The 19,494-nt window shown below is 43.2% G+C and overlaps 2 protein-coding genes across 10 annotated transcripts in view; one reads left to right on the top strand and one right to left on the bottom strand.

Annotated features, from left to right (window-relative positions):
* Positions 1-18,557, bottom strand: part of LOC140476539 (small kinetochore-associated protein-like) — a 30,084-nt gene extending 11,527 nt beyond the window's left edge. Inside the window, exons 1-5 of one of the 3 annotated variants that reach the window (XM_072569319.1) lie at positions 18,224-18,331; positions 16,827-16,899; positions 3,653-3,748; positions 1,719-1,869; positions 321-368 (exon numbers count right to left, since the gene is read on the bottom strand). In XM_072569319.1, coding sequence (XP_072425420.1) covers positions 321-368; positions 1,719-1,869; positions 3,653-3,746 — 293 coding nt within the window. In that variant the 5' untranslated portion in view covers positions 3,747-3,748; positions 16,827-16,899; positions 18,224-18,331. Of the gene's footprint in view, positions 1-320; positions 369-1,718; positions 1,870-3,652; positions 3,749-16,826; positions 16,900-18,223 lie in introns of all 3 variants that reach the window. The other 2 variants (XM_072569317.1, XM_072569318.1) reach the window with 2 other exon arrangements.
* The window catches only part of knl1 (kinetochore scaffold 1), a 128,052-nt gene continuing 126,922 nt past the window's right edge, over positions 18,365-19,494 (top strand). For 5 of the 7 annotated variants that reach the window (XM_072569309.1, XM_072569312.1, XM_072569311.1 and 2 more), the window contains exon 1: positions 18,366-18,747. The gene's annotated coding sequence lies outside the window, so the exon portion shown is untranslated. Of the gene's footprint in view, positions 18,748-19,494 lie in introns of all 7 variants that reach the window. The other 2 variants (XM_072569310.1, XM_072569314.1) reach the window with 1 other exon arrangement.

Genomic DNA, 19,494 nt, shown 5'->3' on the forward strand with positions numbered 1-19,494 from the left:
ACTCAACTGGGGGCCTGCTTGGTGTCTCAAATGGATGCAAGAGATTTTGAGGCATTATTTCAGAGAAGAGAGGAACCATCCCCAGTCACCTGGCCAATACCAAAATCATCCAAAATTCACACATTAAAAGCACAAAGCTTCTCATCATACCTATTAGGTGTTGGAAGAGGCTAACTAGGATCAGTTACACTCTCAGGGGCACTACAAACTTTTAATCCAAATTACCGTGTAACAACATTTTTAAAAAGATTTGAGTATGCCAACTATTCAATGCATTAAGTGCACTCAATTCAAATGCATCACAGCCAAATTTCACTCACTTTTCCATATCAGCACGAGTCATCCTTGATAGAGGGGGTATTTTCTTTCTGAAAAAGAAAATATATTAAAATCTAATTCAAGTTATATTTATTAAGCACTAAAGTAAGAACATGCATTTTAGTCAGAAGAATTTACATCTGGAACAACTGTGAAAGAGACAAATATACTGTCAAATATCAGTATGTCAATTTCAAACCTACTAAAATTTATCCAATTCATAACAATGCCAGCATTCGTAAGCAAAAAACAAAAAGGCTTGCCAATGTTATCATGGCAATATCAGATTTCAAAATTAGTTGACACCACCAAGCAAGGACCAAGCAAGCAATGTATACTGCATGAATAATACAGTTATAGGTATCTGTGACTATGGAATTATTTCAAAATAAATTTTGTAATAAAAATGTTTCAGCATGGTAAGAAAATAGTAGAATTGCATCCACATTAGAAGTCTTACTTTTGATGCTGTAACAAAGGCATGTGAGGAATTAATTTTGCTCCTATGTTTAAAAACATGACCTTTGAAGACTGTACTGTCAACAGTCTGATCAAGGTTAAACACACAAATATACAGTATTTAGATTGGAGTTTTCTCATTTCATGAACGATTCACAATTGTTTGTAGTAAGATTATATGATGATTGGCAAAACTATTAACAATAACACAAGGAAAAGCTTATGACTGCACCAAGCTGTCAGAGATATTCATCAATTTGTAGTGAAGCCTGTAATCTATCTTCAAAAATGACTTCTGCAATACCTTCCCCAAATGCAAGAGAGAAACAATGGTCTTGTTTCTCAGGTTGAAATACTAATTTGTTATTCTTTTGTCAAAATTAAATGCAGAGTTCATAGCGCTACATTTTACAACTCAATAGTACTAAGACCTGAGATTTTGGACGTCTCAGACTGTTCACTGAATTCGGAGACTATTGCCTTTATGATAACAACTTACTCCATCACCTCAGTACAAACTTCTAGATTTCCACTGATACTTAAGTACCCAAGGCTTGTTGTCAAGTAGGTGGTTTCACAATAGAACGCCAACTTTTAAAACTTTCACAAAATTAGTGAATGTGAAATTGTAAAAGGAATTAAATAAATACATTTTCTCCAGTTAAAGAAAGAGCAGTTATGCATGTAAAGATACAACTTCCCCTTCTAGGTTGAGAACACCTAAGAAAAAGGCAGCTAGTATAAATGAAGGGTCATTGCAAGGGAATGGAGACCGTCAGAAAAGCAGAACTTATCCTGTTTATGTAATCCCAATTAGCCCAAAAGGCATCAATTCGTTACATCTCAGTAAATGCACCAAGTTGAAATGTGGACTTGGTTACTGGTGTATTCACAGATTATTAATTTACACTTCTGAACTCAGATTAGAGAGTAAATTGTACCTTTTATTTAACGTCTGTTTACTTGGCTGTGCTGTTGCTTCAAACAGGACAGCACTAGACTTTTTCTCTGAAAAATTAAATGTCCGAGGTAAATCTTTCTCAAATTCTGGGAGCACAGGGAGCTTTCTCAAAGATGGCCGTGAGACTTTATCTAAATTGAGAAAGAAATGGTGAATTGAATAAACATGGAAATTTCTCAATTATTGCTGATATTAACAACTCAACAATAAATTTCTTTTGAAGCTAGTGTCCTGACAAATGAATCTCTTAATACCCTCAAGTTCAGAACAGTTATTACCCTGGACTTGAAACTGGTTTCTCTCTACACAGATGCCTTCCAGACCTGCTGAGTTTCTTCAGTATGCTCTACTTGGTTTCATATTTCCAGCATCTGGAGTATTTTATTTTTGTTTGAGCACTTAGCCCCATTTGTGTATAACCTAACCAACTTCTTGATCACTGCGCCAGCTGAGCTGCATCAACTTCTGATCCACCAAAACTTGCTGATCAAACCCCCACCCTGGTCTTGCACCTCTCCATCTTCTGACTTCTTCTAATACTAAAACCAGCCAAAATTGTGTTCTTTTGTTGCACTACTGACAACCATACTTTCATTCAGCCACATCTTTGGCCTTGGAACTTTGAAACTATCTACAGTATTCAGCATAAAATGCCACAGCCAATCTTAGAAGCTAGCTGAGGTGAGGGTTGGGGAGACACCTACCAAGAAATCAACTAGAAGAAAGTGAGATTGCAGACGCTGGAGATCAGAGTCAACAGCATGGTGCTGGAAAAGCACAGCGGGTCAGGCAGCATCAGAGCAGGAGAACTGACATTTTGGGCATAAGCTCTTCATCAAGAATAGGAGCCCTATGCCTGAAACATCGATTCGCCTACTCCTCAGATGCTGCCTGACCTGCTGTGCTTTTCCAGCACCACACACTCGACCTATGAAGAAATGAATGAATTTTTTAAAATTCACCCGTGGGATGGGGCATATTTAATAATCAATTCCCAGTTACCCTCAACAAGCATTTGTGTGCTATAGATAGGCTGACAATGCTGGAGGGAATTCCAGGATCTTGACCAAGCAATGATGAAGTCAGGATAATGAGTGGCTTGGAGGGGAAATTGCAGGAGGTAGGTGGTCCCAGGTATCTGTTGCCATTGTCCTTCTCGATGGAAGTGGTCATAGGTTTGGAGGGTGCTGTATAAGGACCTTTGGCAAATTTCTGCAGTGCATCTTGTAGATAGTACACACTACTACTACTGAGCGTCTGTGGTGGAGTAACTGAATGTTTATAAATAATCAAGCAGGTTACTTCGCCCGAATGGTGTCAAGCTGGAATGTTGTAGGAGGCCAGTTAACAATATTCTATTACATTCCTAACTTGTGCCTTGTAGATGGTGGATAGGGTTTGGGAAGTTAGGTGGTGAGTTACTCATTGCATTATTCCAAGCCTCTGGCATGGTCTTTCAGCCACAAAGTCCAGTTCAGTTTCAAGTCAATAACAATGCCTAGGATAGTTGTGGTTTCAATGAGAAGTCATTGAATGTCTCTCATTGGAAATGGTTATTGCCTGGCATTTATGTGGCGGAATACTACTTGCTACTTTTCAGCCCAAGCCTGGGTATTGTCCAGGTGTTGGTACATTTGGACATGGCCTCCTTCAGTATCTGAGGAGTTGTGTAAGGTGCTGAACCTTGTGCAGTCATCAGCACACATTCTTACTTGTGATCTGACGATAGAGGGAAGGACACTGATGAAGTAGCTGAGGTTGGTTGGACCCAGGACACTGAATTGATTGAAGATAGTGGGTTGCATGTAGAAATGTGCATCATGTAAGCTGCTGATTCATATTCAATCAAAATATGCCACTGACTTTGAACTTCATCTTACTAAACAAAAGACAAACAAAAAAAATTGAGGTTACCTGTTCTGAGCATCTTGGCAGTCGGGGCCTCCATTGGAGGCATGGCATTTTGTGGGTGTCTCGGACGGTAAACAGGTAATTTGGACCGCTGCATCTCTTCAGACAGATAATATTGAAGAAATATATCATTGTGAAGGAAGACAGTAGACAGAATAAAGACCAAAATAATTTAGTTGCATATTCGCTTCTAGTTTTAAACTCAATTACCGGTTGCTGGTATTTCATCAGACTTCTGTCTTAGGAATTAGAGATTGGATCAGGCACAAGGGAGAAAAGTGGTGAATTACTTGAGAATCCCTAGCTTCTGACCTTTCTTGTAGCCATAGTATTTAAATGGCTGATCCAGTTCAGTTCCTGGTCAAGTAACCCTCATAGTTCCATTCGCAAATAAGAATAAAGAGCAGATCCAGCAACATAGTGCTATTGACTGTCAAGTGGAGATGCTAGTAATCTCTAATTTTAATTGATTATTGTTTGGCACGTCTGTTGACTTATCAGACCAAGCTTGGATGTTGGCCAGATCTTGCTGCATGTGACATGCAGTGCTTTAGGGGCTCAAGTGGTGACAAATGGTGCTGAATGTTGTGCAGTTGTCAGAGAATCTCCACTTCTGACTACATGATGAATGAAAGGTCATTAATGAAACAACTGAAGATGAGTGGGCCTAGGACAGTAACCTGAAAAACCTAAGGATGCTTTGTGCCACAGCAGTAGCATCTCTACCTCTGTACCACAAAGTCCAGGCATTCATCCAATGTGTTCCAAAAGTATGTTATTACATTTCTGAACAGGCTGATTAAAAAAAAACTATTTTGAAGAATTCCTATCACAATAGTCTGGAATCGAGATGATTGACCTCCAACAAACACAGTTCATCTTCCTTTTTATTAGACACAAATCCAACCAGCAAAACTATCCCTCTGACACCTCTCCACCAATTTCCATTGCCTCCAGTTTCGTTACGGCTTAGTGTGGGGCTTTTGGGGAAGAATAGTTGTGTGCCAACCCCCTGGGCCAGGAGATCTGGGATGAAGTTTCAACTGCTCCAGAGTTAAATAAGAACATCTCTGAACAGGTCAATTAGAGAACATCTGTTTTAAGGGCTTTGTGATGCCTCCTGCTGTCCATCAAACACTGGTTTGATGCCAAACGCAATAGCTCACTGATGATGTTCAACTGGGGAAATACAGATACAGATATTTAGGGGAGGGGCAGGTGACATGACAGTAGAGTCATAGAGATGTACAGCATGGAAACAGACCATTCGGTCTAATCCATCCATGCCGACCAGATATTCCAACCCAAGCTAGTCCCACCTGCCAGCACCTGGCCCATATCCCTCCAAACCTTTCCTATTCATATACCCATCCAAATGTCTTTTAAATGATGCAATTGTACTCCACCACTTCCTCTGGCAGCTCATTCCATAAACGTACCACGCTCTGCGTGAAAAAGTTGCCCCTTAGGTCTCTTTTATATCTTTCCCCTCTCAACCTAAACCTATGCCCTCGAGTTCTGGACTCCCCCACCCCAGGGAAAAGACTTTGCCTATTTATCCTATCCATGTCCCTCATAATTTTGTAAACCTCTAAAGGTCACCCCTCAGACTCAGATGCTCCAGGGAAAACAGCCCCAGCCTGTTCAGCCTCTCCCTATAGCTCACATCCTCCAACCCTGGCAACATCCTTGTAAATCTTTTCTGAACCCTTTCAAGTTTCACAACATCTTTCCAATAGGAAGGAGACCAGAATTGCATACAATACTCTAACAGTGGCCTAACCAATGTCCTGTACAGATGCAACATGATCTCTCAGCTCCTGTACTCAATACTCCTGTATGCTTTCTTTTATTTATCAAACACCTTCTTCACTATCCTACCTACCTACGACACTACTTTTAAGGAGCTATGAACCTGCAAGGTCTCTTTGTTCAGCAACACTCCCTAGAACCTTAAGTGTATAAGTCCTGCTCTGATTTGCTTTCCCAAAATGCAGCACCTCGCATTTATCCAAGTTAATCTCCATCTGTCACTTCTTGGCCCATTGGCCAATCTGATCAAGATCCTGTTGTAATCTGAGGTAACCTTCTTCGCTGTCCACTACACCTCCAATTTTGATGTCATCTGCAAACTTACTAACTGTACCTCTTAAGCATGCATCCAAATCATTTATGTAAATGACAAAAAGTAGAGGGCCCAGCACCGATCCTTGTGGCACTCCGCTGGTCACAGGCCCCCAGTCTGAAAAACAATCCTCCACCACCAGCCTCTGTCTTCTACCTTTGAGCCAGTTCTCTATCCAAATGGAAAGTTCTCCCTTTATTCAGTGAGACTTAACTTTGCTAACCAGTCTCCCATGTGCATGTAACCTTCAGGAAGTTTCCCTGACTATCTTGGACCTGATGCTGTCAAAGGAAGTTCGTGGAGCAGTTTGTCACAGTTTCATGGCCAACAGAACCACTTATGCAGAATTGCTAAACTCCTTCTTTAAAAAAAAATGACATGGGCAAAAAGGGGACATGAAATCGCATTTGACAAATACGGTTAAGGAGAATCCAAAGGGTTCTTATAAATATATTAAGGACAAAAAGTTAATAGGGAGAGAATTGGGCCCCTCAAAGATCAACAAGAGAGCCTTTGTGTGGAGCTGCAGAAGATGGGGGAGATACGGAACAAGTATTTTGCATCAGTGTTTACTGTGGAGAAAGACAAGGAAGATATAAAATGTGGGGAAATAGATGGTGACATCTTGGAAAATGTCCATATTACAGAGGTGGTGGTGCTGAATGGCTTGAAATGGATAAATCCCCAGGACCCTATCAGGTATACCCGGAACTCTGTGGGAAGCCAGGGAAGCGATTACAGGCCCCTTGCTGAGATATTTGCATTATCGACAGTCACAGTTGTGGTGCCGGAAGATTGAATGTCGGCGAAAGTGGTGCCACTATTTCAGAAAGGTAGTAAGGAAAAGCTAAGGAACTATAGACCAGTGATCCTAACATTGGTGGTGGCCAAGTTGTTATCCTAGGGGACTGGATTTACATATATTTGGAAAGACAAGGACTGATTATGAATAGCTGCATGGCTTTGCGCATGGGAAATCATGTCTCACTAACTTGAAGTAGAAGGATTCTGGGTAATCCAAGATGGAGGACGAGAAAAATTTCTGGCTGTAAGAGCCGCTCCTTTTTTTTTTTGAGGTATTTTAGGTACTGGAGGCAATTCCCTCAAATTCCAGAAGCAGCAATTACTGTTTTATATGCTTTTGCATTGTTTTGGAACTTTGAAAAAAAAGTAAAAACAACAGCAATTTTAAAAGGGAGAAGAACACACAAAGGAAGCACATGGTGAGGACAGTGCAGGAGACAGAGAGAGAGAGAAAGAAAGAAAGAACCTGCACAGTTACTGCCTTTGCTGTTTTTGAATTCATGTGCCACTGGACATCGGAGTGCATCTGGGAAAATTAACAAACAGTGAATTTCACAACCAATCTTGGAGGAACCGGTTTGGGCGAAGTTCACAACACAGAATCAGATAAGTTAATTGTTGTTTTAAGTCTGTCCAAGAGAAAGCCTGCATTAGTGAGTACAGTGGGTTCTTTCTTGATTATATGTTTTTGGAGATAAAGCTCTTGATTAAACTTAAAATATACGCCATAGCTATTAATTTAACCTGGTGCAGATTTTTGTAGAGGAATAGGACAATGTTATTTTCTGGGTCTGTAGATTGTGAAGGAGCAAAAATGACCTTTAATAGGCCATAATATGTACCTCTTGTCAGATGTGGAATTTTAAACAGAGTTTAAGGGATACTGCGGATTATATCTGCCATAAATGCTGTTGGATGAGAATCTTATCAGATCAAGTGGATCGGTTGGAGAGACAGATAGAAGCGATGAGGAATTTGCAACAGTAACAGTATGTGATGGATGGCAATTATAGGAAGGTGGAAAAGTCTCAGGTACAGTCACATAGATGGGTTAACTCCAGGAAGGGTAAGAGAGGTAGGCACCTTGGGCAGGAGTCTTTTGTGGATATACCCATTTCAAACAGGTATGCTGTTTTGGAAAATGTACGGGGTGATGGATTCTCAGGGGAACGTAGCACGAAAAGCCAAGTTTCTGGTATTGAGACTGGCTCTAATGCAACCAGGGGTATGTTGGCTTCCAAGGGATCAATTGTGTGAGGGGATTCTGTAGTCTGAGGTAAGGACAGATGTTTCTGTGGCCAGCAGAGAAAAAGCAGAATGGTGTGTTGTTTCCCTGGTGCCAGGATCAAGGATGTCTCAGAGAGGTTGCAGAATGTTCGCATGGGGGAGAGGGGCCAGCAAGAGGTCATTGTCCACATTGGAACCAACGATATTGGAAGGGAAAAGGTTGAGATTCTGAAGGAAGATTACAGAGAGTTAGGCAGAAATTTATAAAGGAGGTCCTCAAGGGTAGTAATATCTGGATTACTCCCAGTGCTATGTGCTAGTGAGGGCAGGAATAGGAGGACAGAGAAGATGAATGCATGGCTGAGGAGCTGGTGTATGGGAGAAGGATTCATATTTTTGGATCATTGGAATCTCTTTTGGGGTAGAAGTGACCTGTACAAGAAAGACGGATTGCACCTAAATTGGAAGGGGACTAATATACTGGCAGGGAAGTTTGCTAGAACTGCTTAGGAGGATTTAAACTAGTAAGGTTGGGGGTGGAGGTGGGGGAAGGAGGACCCAGGGAGATAGTGAGAAAGAGATCAATCTGAGACTGGTACAGTTGAGAACAGAAGTGAGTCAAACAAACAAACAAACAGTCAGGGATAAGGTGGGACTAATAAATTAAACTGCATTTATTTCAATGCAAGGGGCCTAACAGGGAAGGCAGATGAACTCAGGGTATGGTTAGGAACATGGGACTGGGATATCATAACAATTACAGAAACATGGCTCAGGGAGGGTCAGGACTGGCAGCTTAAATGTTCCAGGATACAAATGCCACAGGAAGGATAGAAAGGGAGGCATTTTTGATAAGGGATAGCATTACAGCTGTGCTGAGGGAGTATATTCCCGGACATATATCCAGGGAAGTTATTTGAGTGGAACGGAGAAATAAGGAAGGGATGATCACCTTATTGGGAACGTGATATAGACCCCCTAATAGTCAGAGGGAAATTGAGAAACAAACTTAGAAGGAGATCTCAGCTATCTGTAGGAATAATAGGGTAGTTATGGTAGGGGATTTTAACTTTCCAAACATCGACTAGGACTGCCATAGTGTTAAGGGTTTAGGTGGAGAGGAATTTGTTAAGTGTGTACAAGACAATTTTCTGATTCAGTATGTGGATGTACCTACTGGAGAAGGTGCAAAACTTGACCTACTCTTGGGAAATAAGGCAGGGCAGGTGACTGAATTGTCTGTGGGGGAGCATTTTGAGGCCAGCGACCATAATTCTATTAAATTTAAAATAATGATGGAAAAGGATAGACCAGATCTAAAAGTTGCAGTTCTAAATTGAAGAAAGGCCAATTTTGACAGCGTTAGGCAAGAACTTTCGAAAGCTGATTGGAGGCAGATGTTTGCAGGTAAAGGGATGGCTGGAAATGGGAAGCCTTCAGAAATGAGATAACGAGAATCCAGAGAAAGTATATTCCTGCGAGGGTGAAAGGGAAGGCTGGCAGGTATAAGGAATGCTGGATGACGAAAGAAATTGAGGTTTGGTTAAGAAAAAGAAGGAAGCATGTGTCAGGTAGAGACAGGATAGATCGAGTGAATCCTTAGAAGAGTAAAGGAAGTAGGAGCATACTGAAGAGGGAAATCAGGAGGGCAAAAAGGGGACATGAGATAGCATTGGCAAATAGAATTAAGGAGAATCTAAAGGGTTTTTACAAATACATTAAGGACAAAAGGGTAACTAGGGAGAGAATAGGGCCCCTCAAAGATCAGCAAGTCAGCCTTTGTGTGGAGCCACAGAAAATGGGGGAGATACTAAATGAATATTTTGCATCAGTATTTACTGTGGAAAAGGAAACGGAAGATATAGAATGTAAGGAAATAGATGGTGACATCTCGCAAAATGTCCAGATTACAGAGGAGGAAGTGCTGGATGTCTTGAAATGGTTAAAGGTGGATAAATCCCCAGGACCTGATCAGGTGTACCCTAGAACTCTGTGGGAAGCTCGAGAAGTGATTGCTGGGCCTCTTGCTGAGATATTTGTATCATCGATAGTCACAGGTGAGGTGGCGGAAGACTGCAGGTTGGCAAACGTGATGCCACTGTTTAAGAAGGGCAGAAAAGACAAGCCAGGGAACTATAGACCGGTAAGCCTGACCTCAGTGGTGGGCAAGTTGTTGGAGGGAATCCTGAGGGACAGGATGTACATGTATTTGGAAAGGCAAGGACTGATTCGGGATAGTCAACATGGCTTTATGTGTGGGAAATCACGTCTCACAAACTTGATTGAGTGTTTTGAAGAAGTAACAAAGAGGATTGATGAGGGCAGAGCAGTAGATGTGATCGGTATGGACTTCAGTAAGGCATTCGACAAGGTTCCCCGTGGGACACTGATTAGCAAGGTTAGATCTCACAGAATACAGGGAGAACTAACCATTTGGATACAGAACCGGCTCAAAGGTAGAAGAGGTGGTGGTGGAGGGTTGTTCTTCAGACTGGAGGCCTGTGACCAGCGGAGTGCCACAAGGATCGGTGCTGGGTCCTCTACTTTTTGTCATTTACGTAAATGATTTGGATGCAAGCATAAGCAGTACAGTTAGTAAGTTTGCAGATGACACCAAAATTGGAGGCATAGTGGACAACGAAGAGAGTTACCTCAGATTACAACAGGATCTGGACCAGATGGGCCAATGGGCTGAGAAGTGTCAGATGGAGTTTAATTTAGATAAATGCGAGGTGCTGCCTTTTGGGAAAGCACATCTTCGCAGAACATATACACTTAATGGTAACGTCCAAGGAGTTTTGCTGAACTAAGTGACCTTGGAATGCAGGTTCATAGCTCCTTGAAAGTGTATTTGCAGGTAGATAGGATAATGAAGAAGGCATTTGGTATGCTTTCCTTTATTGGTCAGAGTATTGAGTACAGGAGTTGAGAGGTCATGTTGCGGCTGTACAGGATATTGGTTAGGCCACTGTTGGAATATTGCGTGCAGTCACAAATTAGACAGTCACAAATTCAAACAGCATGGAAACAGACCCTTCGGTCCAACTGATCCATGCCAACCATGTTCTCAACTGAATGACTCAATTCTGGTTTCCTTCCTATCGGAAAGATGTCGTGAAACTTGAAAGGGTTCAGAAAAGATTTACAAGGAGGTTGCCAGGGTTGGAGGGTTTGAGCTACAGGGAGAGGGTGAACAGGCTGGGGCTGTTTTCCCTGGAGCGTCAGAGGCTGAGGGGTGACCTTATAGAGGTTTACAAAATTATGAGGGGCGTGGATAGGTTAAATAGACAAAGTCTTTTCCCTGGGGTCGGGGAGTCCAGAACTCGAGAGGGCATAGGTTTCGGGCGAGAGGGGAAAGATATAAAAGAAACCTCAGAGGCAACTTTTTCACGCAGATGGTGGTACATATATGGAATGAGCTGCCAGAGGATGTGGTGAAGGCTGGTACAGTTACAACATTTAAGAAGCATTTGGATGGGTATATGAGTAGGAAGGGTTTGGAGGGATATGGACCGGGTGTTGGCAGGTGGGACTAGATTGGGTTGGGATATCTGGTCAGCATGGACAGGTTGGACCGAAGGGTCTGTTTCCATGCTGTACATCTCTATGACTCTATGTTAACAAAGAAGATGAGGGCAGACTGGTGGATGTGATCTAGTTAACAAGGTTAAGTCTCATGGAATACAAGGAGAACTAGCCATATGGATATAGAACTGGCTTGAAGTAGAAGACAGAAGGTGGTGGTGGAGGGTTGTTTTGCAGACTGGAGGCCTGTGACCAGTGACCCACTACTTTTTGACATTTGCATAAATTATTTGGATGTGAACATCGGAGGTATAGTTAGTAAGTTTGCAGATGACACCAGAAATGGAGATGCAGTGGACAACAAAGAAGGTTACCTCAGATTACAACAGAATCTTGATCAATTGGGCCAATGGACTGAGGAGTGGTAGGTGGAGTTTAATTTAGATAAATGAGCAGTGCTGCAGTTTGGTAAAGCAAATCAGAGCAGGACCTATACATTTAATGCTAAGGTCCAAGGGAGTGTTGCTGAACAAAGAGACCTTGGAGTGCAGGTTCATAGTTCCTTGAAAGTAGAGTTGCAGGTAGATAGGATAGTGAAGGCTGCATTTGGTACGCTTTCCTTTATTGGTCAGAGCATTGAGTATTGGAAGTCATGTTGCGGTTGTACAGGACATTGGTTAGGCCACTTTTGGAATATTGTGTGTAATTCTGGTCTCCTTCCTATCAGGAGGATGCTGTGAAACTTGAAAGGGGCAGAAAAGATTTACAAGGATGTTTCAAGGGCTGGAAGATTTGAGCTATAGGGAGAGACTGAATAGGCTGGGGCTGTTTTTTTTGGAGGGAGGCTGAGGGGTGACCCCATAGGTGCTTTATAAAATCATGAGGGGCACGGATATGCTAAGTAGACAAGGTCTTTTCCCTGGGGTGGGGGAGTCCAGAACTAGAGGTCTTAGGTTTAGGATGCGAGAGTGGTGCATGTTTAGAATGAGATGTCAGAGGAAGTGTTGGAGGCTGGTACAATTACAGAATTTAAAAGGCAACTGAATGGGTCTATGAATAGGAAAGGTTTAGAGGGATATGGGCCAAGTGCTGACAAATGGGACTAGATTAGGTTCGGACAACTGGTTGGCAAAGACAAGTTGGACCGAAGGATCTGTTTCCATGCAGTACATCTCCATGATCTATGACACACCTCTGAACCAGATTAGACTCGAACCTACATCTTCTTACCCAGAGGTATGTTCATTACCACAGCATTACAAAACCCTTCAACTAATACACCTTATTTTCTGATCGCCCTGTTCAGAGATGTTATTACAAACCTCTGGAGCAGGTGGGACTTGAACCCAAACTCCTCGATCAGAGCTAAGGACATTACCACTTCTAACTAATACCCCTTTCATAACTGATAAATCTCCATAATATACAAATCATTAAATCTTCCATTAAAATTTGATTGTATCTATTTATGCTGGCAACCTACAAGACAAGTAAACCACTTGTCAATCCCTAAATCTTCCATTCCAAACAAAAACAAAAGTTGCTGGAAAAGCTCAGCAGATCTGGCAGCACCTGAGGAGAGAAATCAGAGTTAATGTTTCGCGTCCGGTGACTCTTCCTCAGAACTTAAATCTTTCATTGTAACTGTTACACCTGTAACCAGTTGCACCTCCACAGCTCACATCTTCTTACAGAGACAGAAAAGAACTGCCGATGCTGGAATCCAAGGGACACAAGCAGAACACTGGAAGAACAGCAAGTCAAGTATCATCAGGAGTTGGAGAAGTCAATGTTTCAGGTGTAAGGGGAGCTGCAGATTTGGAGGTGGGGGTGAGGCAGTGGTTTTGCTGAGGTAGGGATACATGAACATAGGAGGTATGACCTGTTTGGTCGATGGGAGGAATGAAATCGGTTGGTGGCTGGAAAGAAAGGTCAATGAGATGAATAGAAGGGAGGGCAAGGGGCTGAGAAGGGAGTTTATTTGAAATTAGAGAACTCTATGTTGAGCTCTTCAGGCTGTAGCCTGCCCAGGTGGAAGATGAGGAGGTATTGTTCCTCCAATTTGTGGTCTGATTCATTGTGGCAATGGAGGAAGCTAAGAATGGTCATGTTGGAAAGGGAGTGGCAACAAATTAAAATTGGCAGTGGGGGAGGGGATCCAAGAATTGCGATGTAGAAAGATCATGCTGCAGATCTCCGTGTCACATTGCAAGCGGGATGAAGTCCTAACCCACCCTATCTGGATCACGCAATATCCTAGGACTCTGGAGAGGTCATGGAGTCCCAGGAAACTGTTAAAGATCAACTTACCTCAGTTTTCGCCATCCAGGGACGCTGAAGGAGGGAGCAGGCACATCCAAGGCCAGGCCCGCAGCCCAATCTTGGAGGATCCTCGGGCTCGATTTCCTACCAGTCCTGGTAATGGAGCTAGCGAAATCTCGCCAGATGTTGGGTAAGCAGATGGAGAAGCTGGCCCTGATCTCCATCATGCTGCAGATGCATGAACAAGCAGCTGGGAGACCTCGAGAAAAGGACGGATGAGGAAGAATGCAGAGTCACAGTGGTGGAAGCTGATACCGATTCCTCCAAGGGTAGGATCCAGGCCCTGGAAATGTAGGCCCATAATTTGCTGTCCAGGTTGATGACCTCAAGAACAAGGGCACGAGAAAAAAAAATCTTTGGATTGTTGGTCCGTTGGAGGATAAGGAAGGTGAGCGACCAGTGGAATTTATTGAGGACTGGTTGCTGAAATCCCTTAACTTGGAGGCTGGAATGGGAAGCTTGAAGATTGAGAGGGTTCACGGCACGGAGGTCAGGTCTGGACCAGTGTCCTCGTCCTATCTTGGTGCAGCTTCATCACTATTGAGATGATAAGAGAATCGTGGAAGCTTCCAGAATCCAGGGGAAGGATCCAAAGGCCCAAGTTTACAAGGGCTCAAAGATCATGTTCTTCCAGAACTTCGCAGCAACAGTAATCCAGAAAAGAAAATCCTATGATGGCATCAAGAAAAGACTGAAGGAGCTTGGGATTGAGTACTCTTTGAGGTATCTGACGGTGTTTCGTACCACCTTGAATGGATCTATACATCTCTTTGACATGTCGGAGAAAGCAAGACACTTTGTGGACAAATTAACTTAAGGTGAACAATTTAATGTGTACAAATAATAGTGTTGCTTGGGTATGTCTCTTTTCTTTAAAAAGAAAAGAGGAAGTCTGGTTGGGGCCTTTTTTTAAATTAAATTGGCGATAATCTGGTCTAAACTATACTCGGGGGCATTTGGGATGTTTACTTTCAATTTCTACGTTAAGTTATACCAAAGGATGGGTGAGGAACTGACTTTTTTTCAAAGATGTCTTTGTTCACATTGTTATTCCATGGTACATTTTCTTTCTTTACTGCTTATGCTTGTGGTGCGGCTCTAGCTCGGAGAGAAAATGGTTGGGATGGCTACATGCCTACTTACAAGCAGCTTATGCCCAGTTCAGATATTTAAATGCCCTGGCTGCTGTATTGGCAGCAGAATGGGAAGCTGGATTTTGGGATGTGTAGATGTCCCCTTTTGGCAGGGGGTGAGTTTCCCTCTTCAGCACCATTGACGTTTTATATGTTGATTTGATTTTGGTTCTTGTTGTATATAGCTTTTGATAGCTTTGTTAACTGTACTGGCTTTAGTTTATGTAGTTTTTACATTGAATGGATCTTGCGACACTAAGGCTCACGATTTGTGATTCGAGTTCCTCCTCTTTGGAATTCAAATGTTCCTGCAGAAGGTTACGGCTAATGACTTGATGAAATGGTGTACCTGGAACATCCAGGGGAGTCACTCACCAATTAAGAGAAAAAAGGTACTCTCGAGTCTTAGAAAGGAAAAGGTGGATATGAATTTATTACAGGAGACACATTTGGATGATAGGGAACATTTGAAACTACAGCAGAATGGCTTTGATTGGGTTTACTTTTCATCTTTTAATACCAGAAGTAGGGGAGTGGCTATATTGGTTAGGAGGAATCTCCCATTTAAGTTAATGACACACACGGGAGGTTTGTAATCCTCAAAGCTTTGAAGAATATGGTGTTTTAAATGTTTATTGCCCTCTAGCCTATCTTGTCAAGTTTCTGGTAGATATATTCTCTAAATTGATCAGTCTCGAGTGTCAGCATATCATCATTGGGGGAGATTTAACTGTCTCACGAATCCCACAGTAGACAGATTGCCCAAAGACCCCTGACATCCTCTGTATAAACTAAACAATTAGTGGATCGGTGAGTGGAGTTAGGGTTGGTGGACGTCTGGAGGCATCCGAATCCTGCAAGCAGGCATTTTACGTTTTTTCAATCTACACAGAAGTCACACCAGGATTGATTTTTTTTTATGACCCCCATGGCAACCCTGGACTTGGTGGCATCTTGTACGATTGGTAATATTACCATCTCTAATCACGCTCCAGTGTACTTGTTGGTTAGGATTAAGGACACTATAGGGCCTTAAGGGCCTGAGGCACTGGTGAATCTTTATCCTTAAAGACAATACAATTGTAGAGTATCTCTAAAGAATTTAAGGTGTTCCTACACATTAATTCAGGCTCGATTGGTCACCCGTCCATCCTTTGGGAAACTGCCAAAGCCTACGCTGGGGGTTACTTATGTCCAACTTTGCCAGTAGGAAGTGGCAGAAGGGCAAGCAGCAACATCTTCTCAAAGCACAGTTGAAGGCAGCCGAGAAGGCCTACTTTGACAGGCCCTTGTTAGCCAAGCTAGAGGATTACGGCGCTGCGGTCTGCATTTAATTCAGTGCTCACACAGACAGCAAAGGATCCTACTTTTGCAAAACAAAGGTTGTATGAGCAAGGTGACAAACCAGGCAAGTACCTAGTGTATCGCACCAGGGAAAAAAAAATTGCCCCTCAAATCATTGTCAATTAGAGAAGGTGCTGGGAACCTAACATGTGATTCTAAAAAGATTAATGCGGCATTTGGGAGATTTTACTGAGTTGAGGGGAGGGGCAGCTTTTGCCCAAAACGTAGATTTTCCTGCTCCTCGGATGCTGCCTGACCAGCTGTGCTTTTCCAGCACTACTATAATCTAGACAGAGGTTTACATGCCTCTCCTCCAACCTAGTTTAATATAAAACAGCTCTTGGCGTGGTCTTCTCGACATCGAGAAGACCAAATATAAACCAAGGGTATGTTTCGCCGAGCATCTCAGCCAGGCTCGTAGGGGCTGTGCTAACTCCCAATCACCACCCATTTTAATTCCCTTTCCAACTCTTTCTGACATGACCATCCTTGACCTCCTCCATCGCCACAAACAATACCTCATCTTGCACCTGGGCAATCTACAGTCCGAAGGACGCAACATCGAGTTCTCCAATTTCAAAAACTCTCCCTCCCTCCCCCTCCCTTCCATCAACCAATCGGGTCATATCCTCTACGTGTGAACATCTTACCACCCTGCAGCCCCACCCCCTTTACCCACAGCTCCCTTTATACCCACCCCAATCCAGAAGAAAGATTACACCCAAAACATTGATTTCTCCACCTCCTGACGCTGCCTGGCTCCTGTTTGCCTGTAAAAATATGGTAGACAATCAGCACTCAATCAACATTCCTCAATACTCAGGCCATATTCCTCTAATTTGTATATCTCCATTAGCATTTCAATGACCTTGTTAGCCATTAAATTCAGTTAATAAACAGCACTCTGAGCATTGCCCTTTGATGTGAAGGGCACTGTTTGTCACTGGCCACTTGGGTGTTTCTTTTCTTTCTGGTGGTGGAAATTGAATAAAAGAAAAAGAAACAAACAGCACTCTTGCTAATACCTATCATCTCTGGTTACTAATACCCTACCAGTGACAGTAATCACAACATTACCTATACTCATTAATGCTGTACAGGGGGTCTGGTGGCACAGTGAAAAAAAAACTCTGAACAAGTCAATCAGAAAAGATCTACTCATTAAATATTCTCACACAAAGCTACCTCTGGGGCAGCACGGTGGCTCAGTGGTTAGCACTGCTACCTCACAGCACCAGGATCCCAGGTTTGATGCCAGCCTTAGGCAACTGTCTGTGTGGAGTTTGCACATTCTCCCCGTGTCTGCATGGGTTTCCTCCGGGTGCTCTGGTTTCCTCCCACAGTCCAAAGATGTGCAGGTCAGGTGAATTGGCTATGCTAAATTGCCCATAGGTTAGTCAGAGGGAAATAGGCTGAAAATGTGTTGTTGGAAAAGCACAGCAGGTCAGGCAGCATCCAAGGAGCAGGAGAATCAACATTTCAGGCACAAGCCTGAAGAAGGACTCATGCCCGAAACGTCAATTCTCCTGCTCCTTGGATGCTGTGCTTTTCCAGCAACACATTTTCAGCTCCGATCTCCAGCATCTGCAGTCCTCACTTTCTCCTCTCAGAGGGAAATGGGTCTGGGTGGGTTAATCTTTGGAGGGTCGGTGTGGACCTGTTGGGCCGAAGGGCCTGTTTCCACATTGTAGGGAATCTAATCTAGTCAGTAATGCCCCACCGTGACCTATACTCAGTGGTCACCAAAACCCCCAACACTGACAAACGTTATGCTCACCAATACACAGACACACTAAACCCCCCCCCGCATCATATTCAATGACCACCCAGTATCTATTACTTGCGATCATTAATGTCCCTCAGAAGCTATGACCTGCCATTTATAAAAACTTATTCTCTAGGGCATGGACTTCTCCACCTCCTGTTGCTGCCTGGGTTGCTGTGTTCTTCCAGCCTCCCAACCTGTCTACCTTAGATACCAGCATCTGCAGTTTTTTTTGTCTCTAAGGTAGCATTGACTGGCTCACCGTCGCGACTGTTACCTATGCCCCATAAATGTTTCACAGGCCTCCACGTCAATAAAACACACATTACCTTTACTCATTACTGCCGTCCGCCTCCCGCTAGAATATTTCTGCAAAAATGTACAGGGATATATAGATTGATGTGGAGACAAATCGCCGCCTGAAAATTTAAACTTAGTCCCGCCTAGTCCGTTGACGTCACTTTCCTCCCGTGAATCCGTTGCTAGGTTTTCCTTTTCCCCACAAGGCGGACTCCACATAGCGTCCTCAGAAGTTATTGAGTATTTTTTTTTCCTCTCCGTTGACTTCAAGAGGTTGAAAAGACCGCCGAAGGAAGCAACTTTTTTTTACCACCCCACCAAACGTTATGAGGGAGGGAGGGAGGGAGAGCGGGCGGGTGTGTTCCCCCCCCCACAAAGCACCGTTAATGCGCATGCGCAGCATCTCCCGCACGTCAAGGCGGTTGAATTTAAAATTCTCTCGGGCTGAAGGGCCGCGCGCCGATTGGTCGGCGGTGGGAGTTTGTTTTCCCGGGGAAGGGGAAGTTTCAGATTGACCGTTCGTTCGGACAACCCTCTTTTTTTTCCCCCCTCGGTAAGGAATGGATTTGTCATTAACGTGGTGTTAATCGTACTTCCTAGCCGTTGTTTGTTGTCCGTCCGTTGGGCGGTTGGCCTTTCGTGCTTCTGCACAAAAGGCGCATAAAATGTCTGTTTGCTTGTTTTGTTTTTTTTTCCGGCGCAGCTTGGTTTTCTAGTTTGGGGGTGCGAGGAGGTTTGGAAACCATTCCAGCTGGGAGTGCGTTGTGTCAGGGGCGGTGGGGGAGAGTGTTAAGTTGCTTTCCCTCACACAAACTTCTTTTGCTGCAGCGTCTAGCTTCTGATGCTTGTCCTTTTAATGTGTGTAGACTTTCACTCTGTAAACCTCTCCTACCCCCATCCCTCCACTTACAAATTGCAGAGGGATTGCTGTTTGTCAGACTTGGTTTGTTTTTCTATGTTGTTACAGTGACTACGCCCCGAAGTTTTAAAAAAAAAGTGAGTGGCGAATAGTACTTGTGCTAGATAAGGACCATCTCCAGCAAGTCGGTCTACCTAACGCCTTTTGATGTATAATGACATGACTATTGCTGAGTCCTCCACTGTCAACATCTCTGAGCGTTAACACCGACCAAAAATGAACTGGATCATCCATATAAATCATGTGGCTAAAGAATAGGTCACAGGATAGGATTTTTGTGGTACTTAATTCACTGCTTAACTTTCCTGTCTGTACCCAGCCTATACAAGGAACAGCTCAGTGTGATGCAATGCTTTTTTTTTCTTGCCTGGATGAGTGCTG

Source organism: Chiloscyllium punctatum, chromosome 4, assembly GCF_047496795.1.
Source record: "Chiloscyllium punctatum isolate Juve2018m chromosome 4, sChiPun1.3, whole genome shotgun sequence".
Taxonomy (NCBI): Eukaryota; Metazoa; Chordata; class Chondrichthyes; order Orectolobiformes; family Hemiscylliidae; genus Chiloscyllium; species Chiloscyllium punctatum.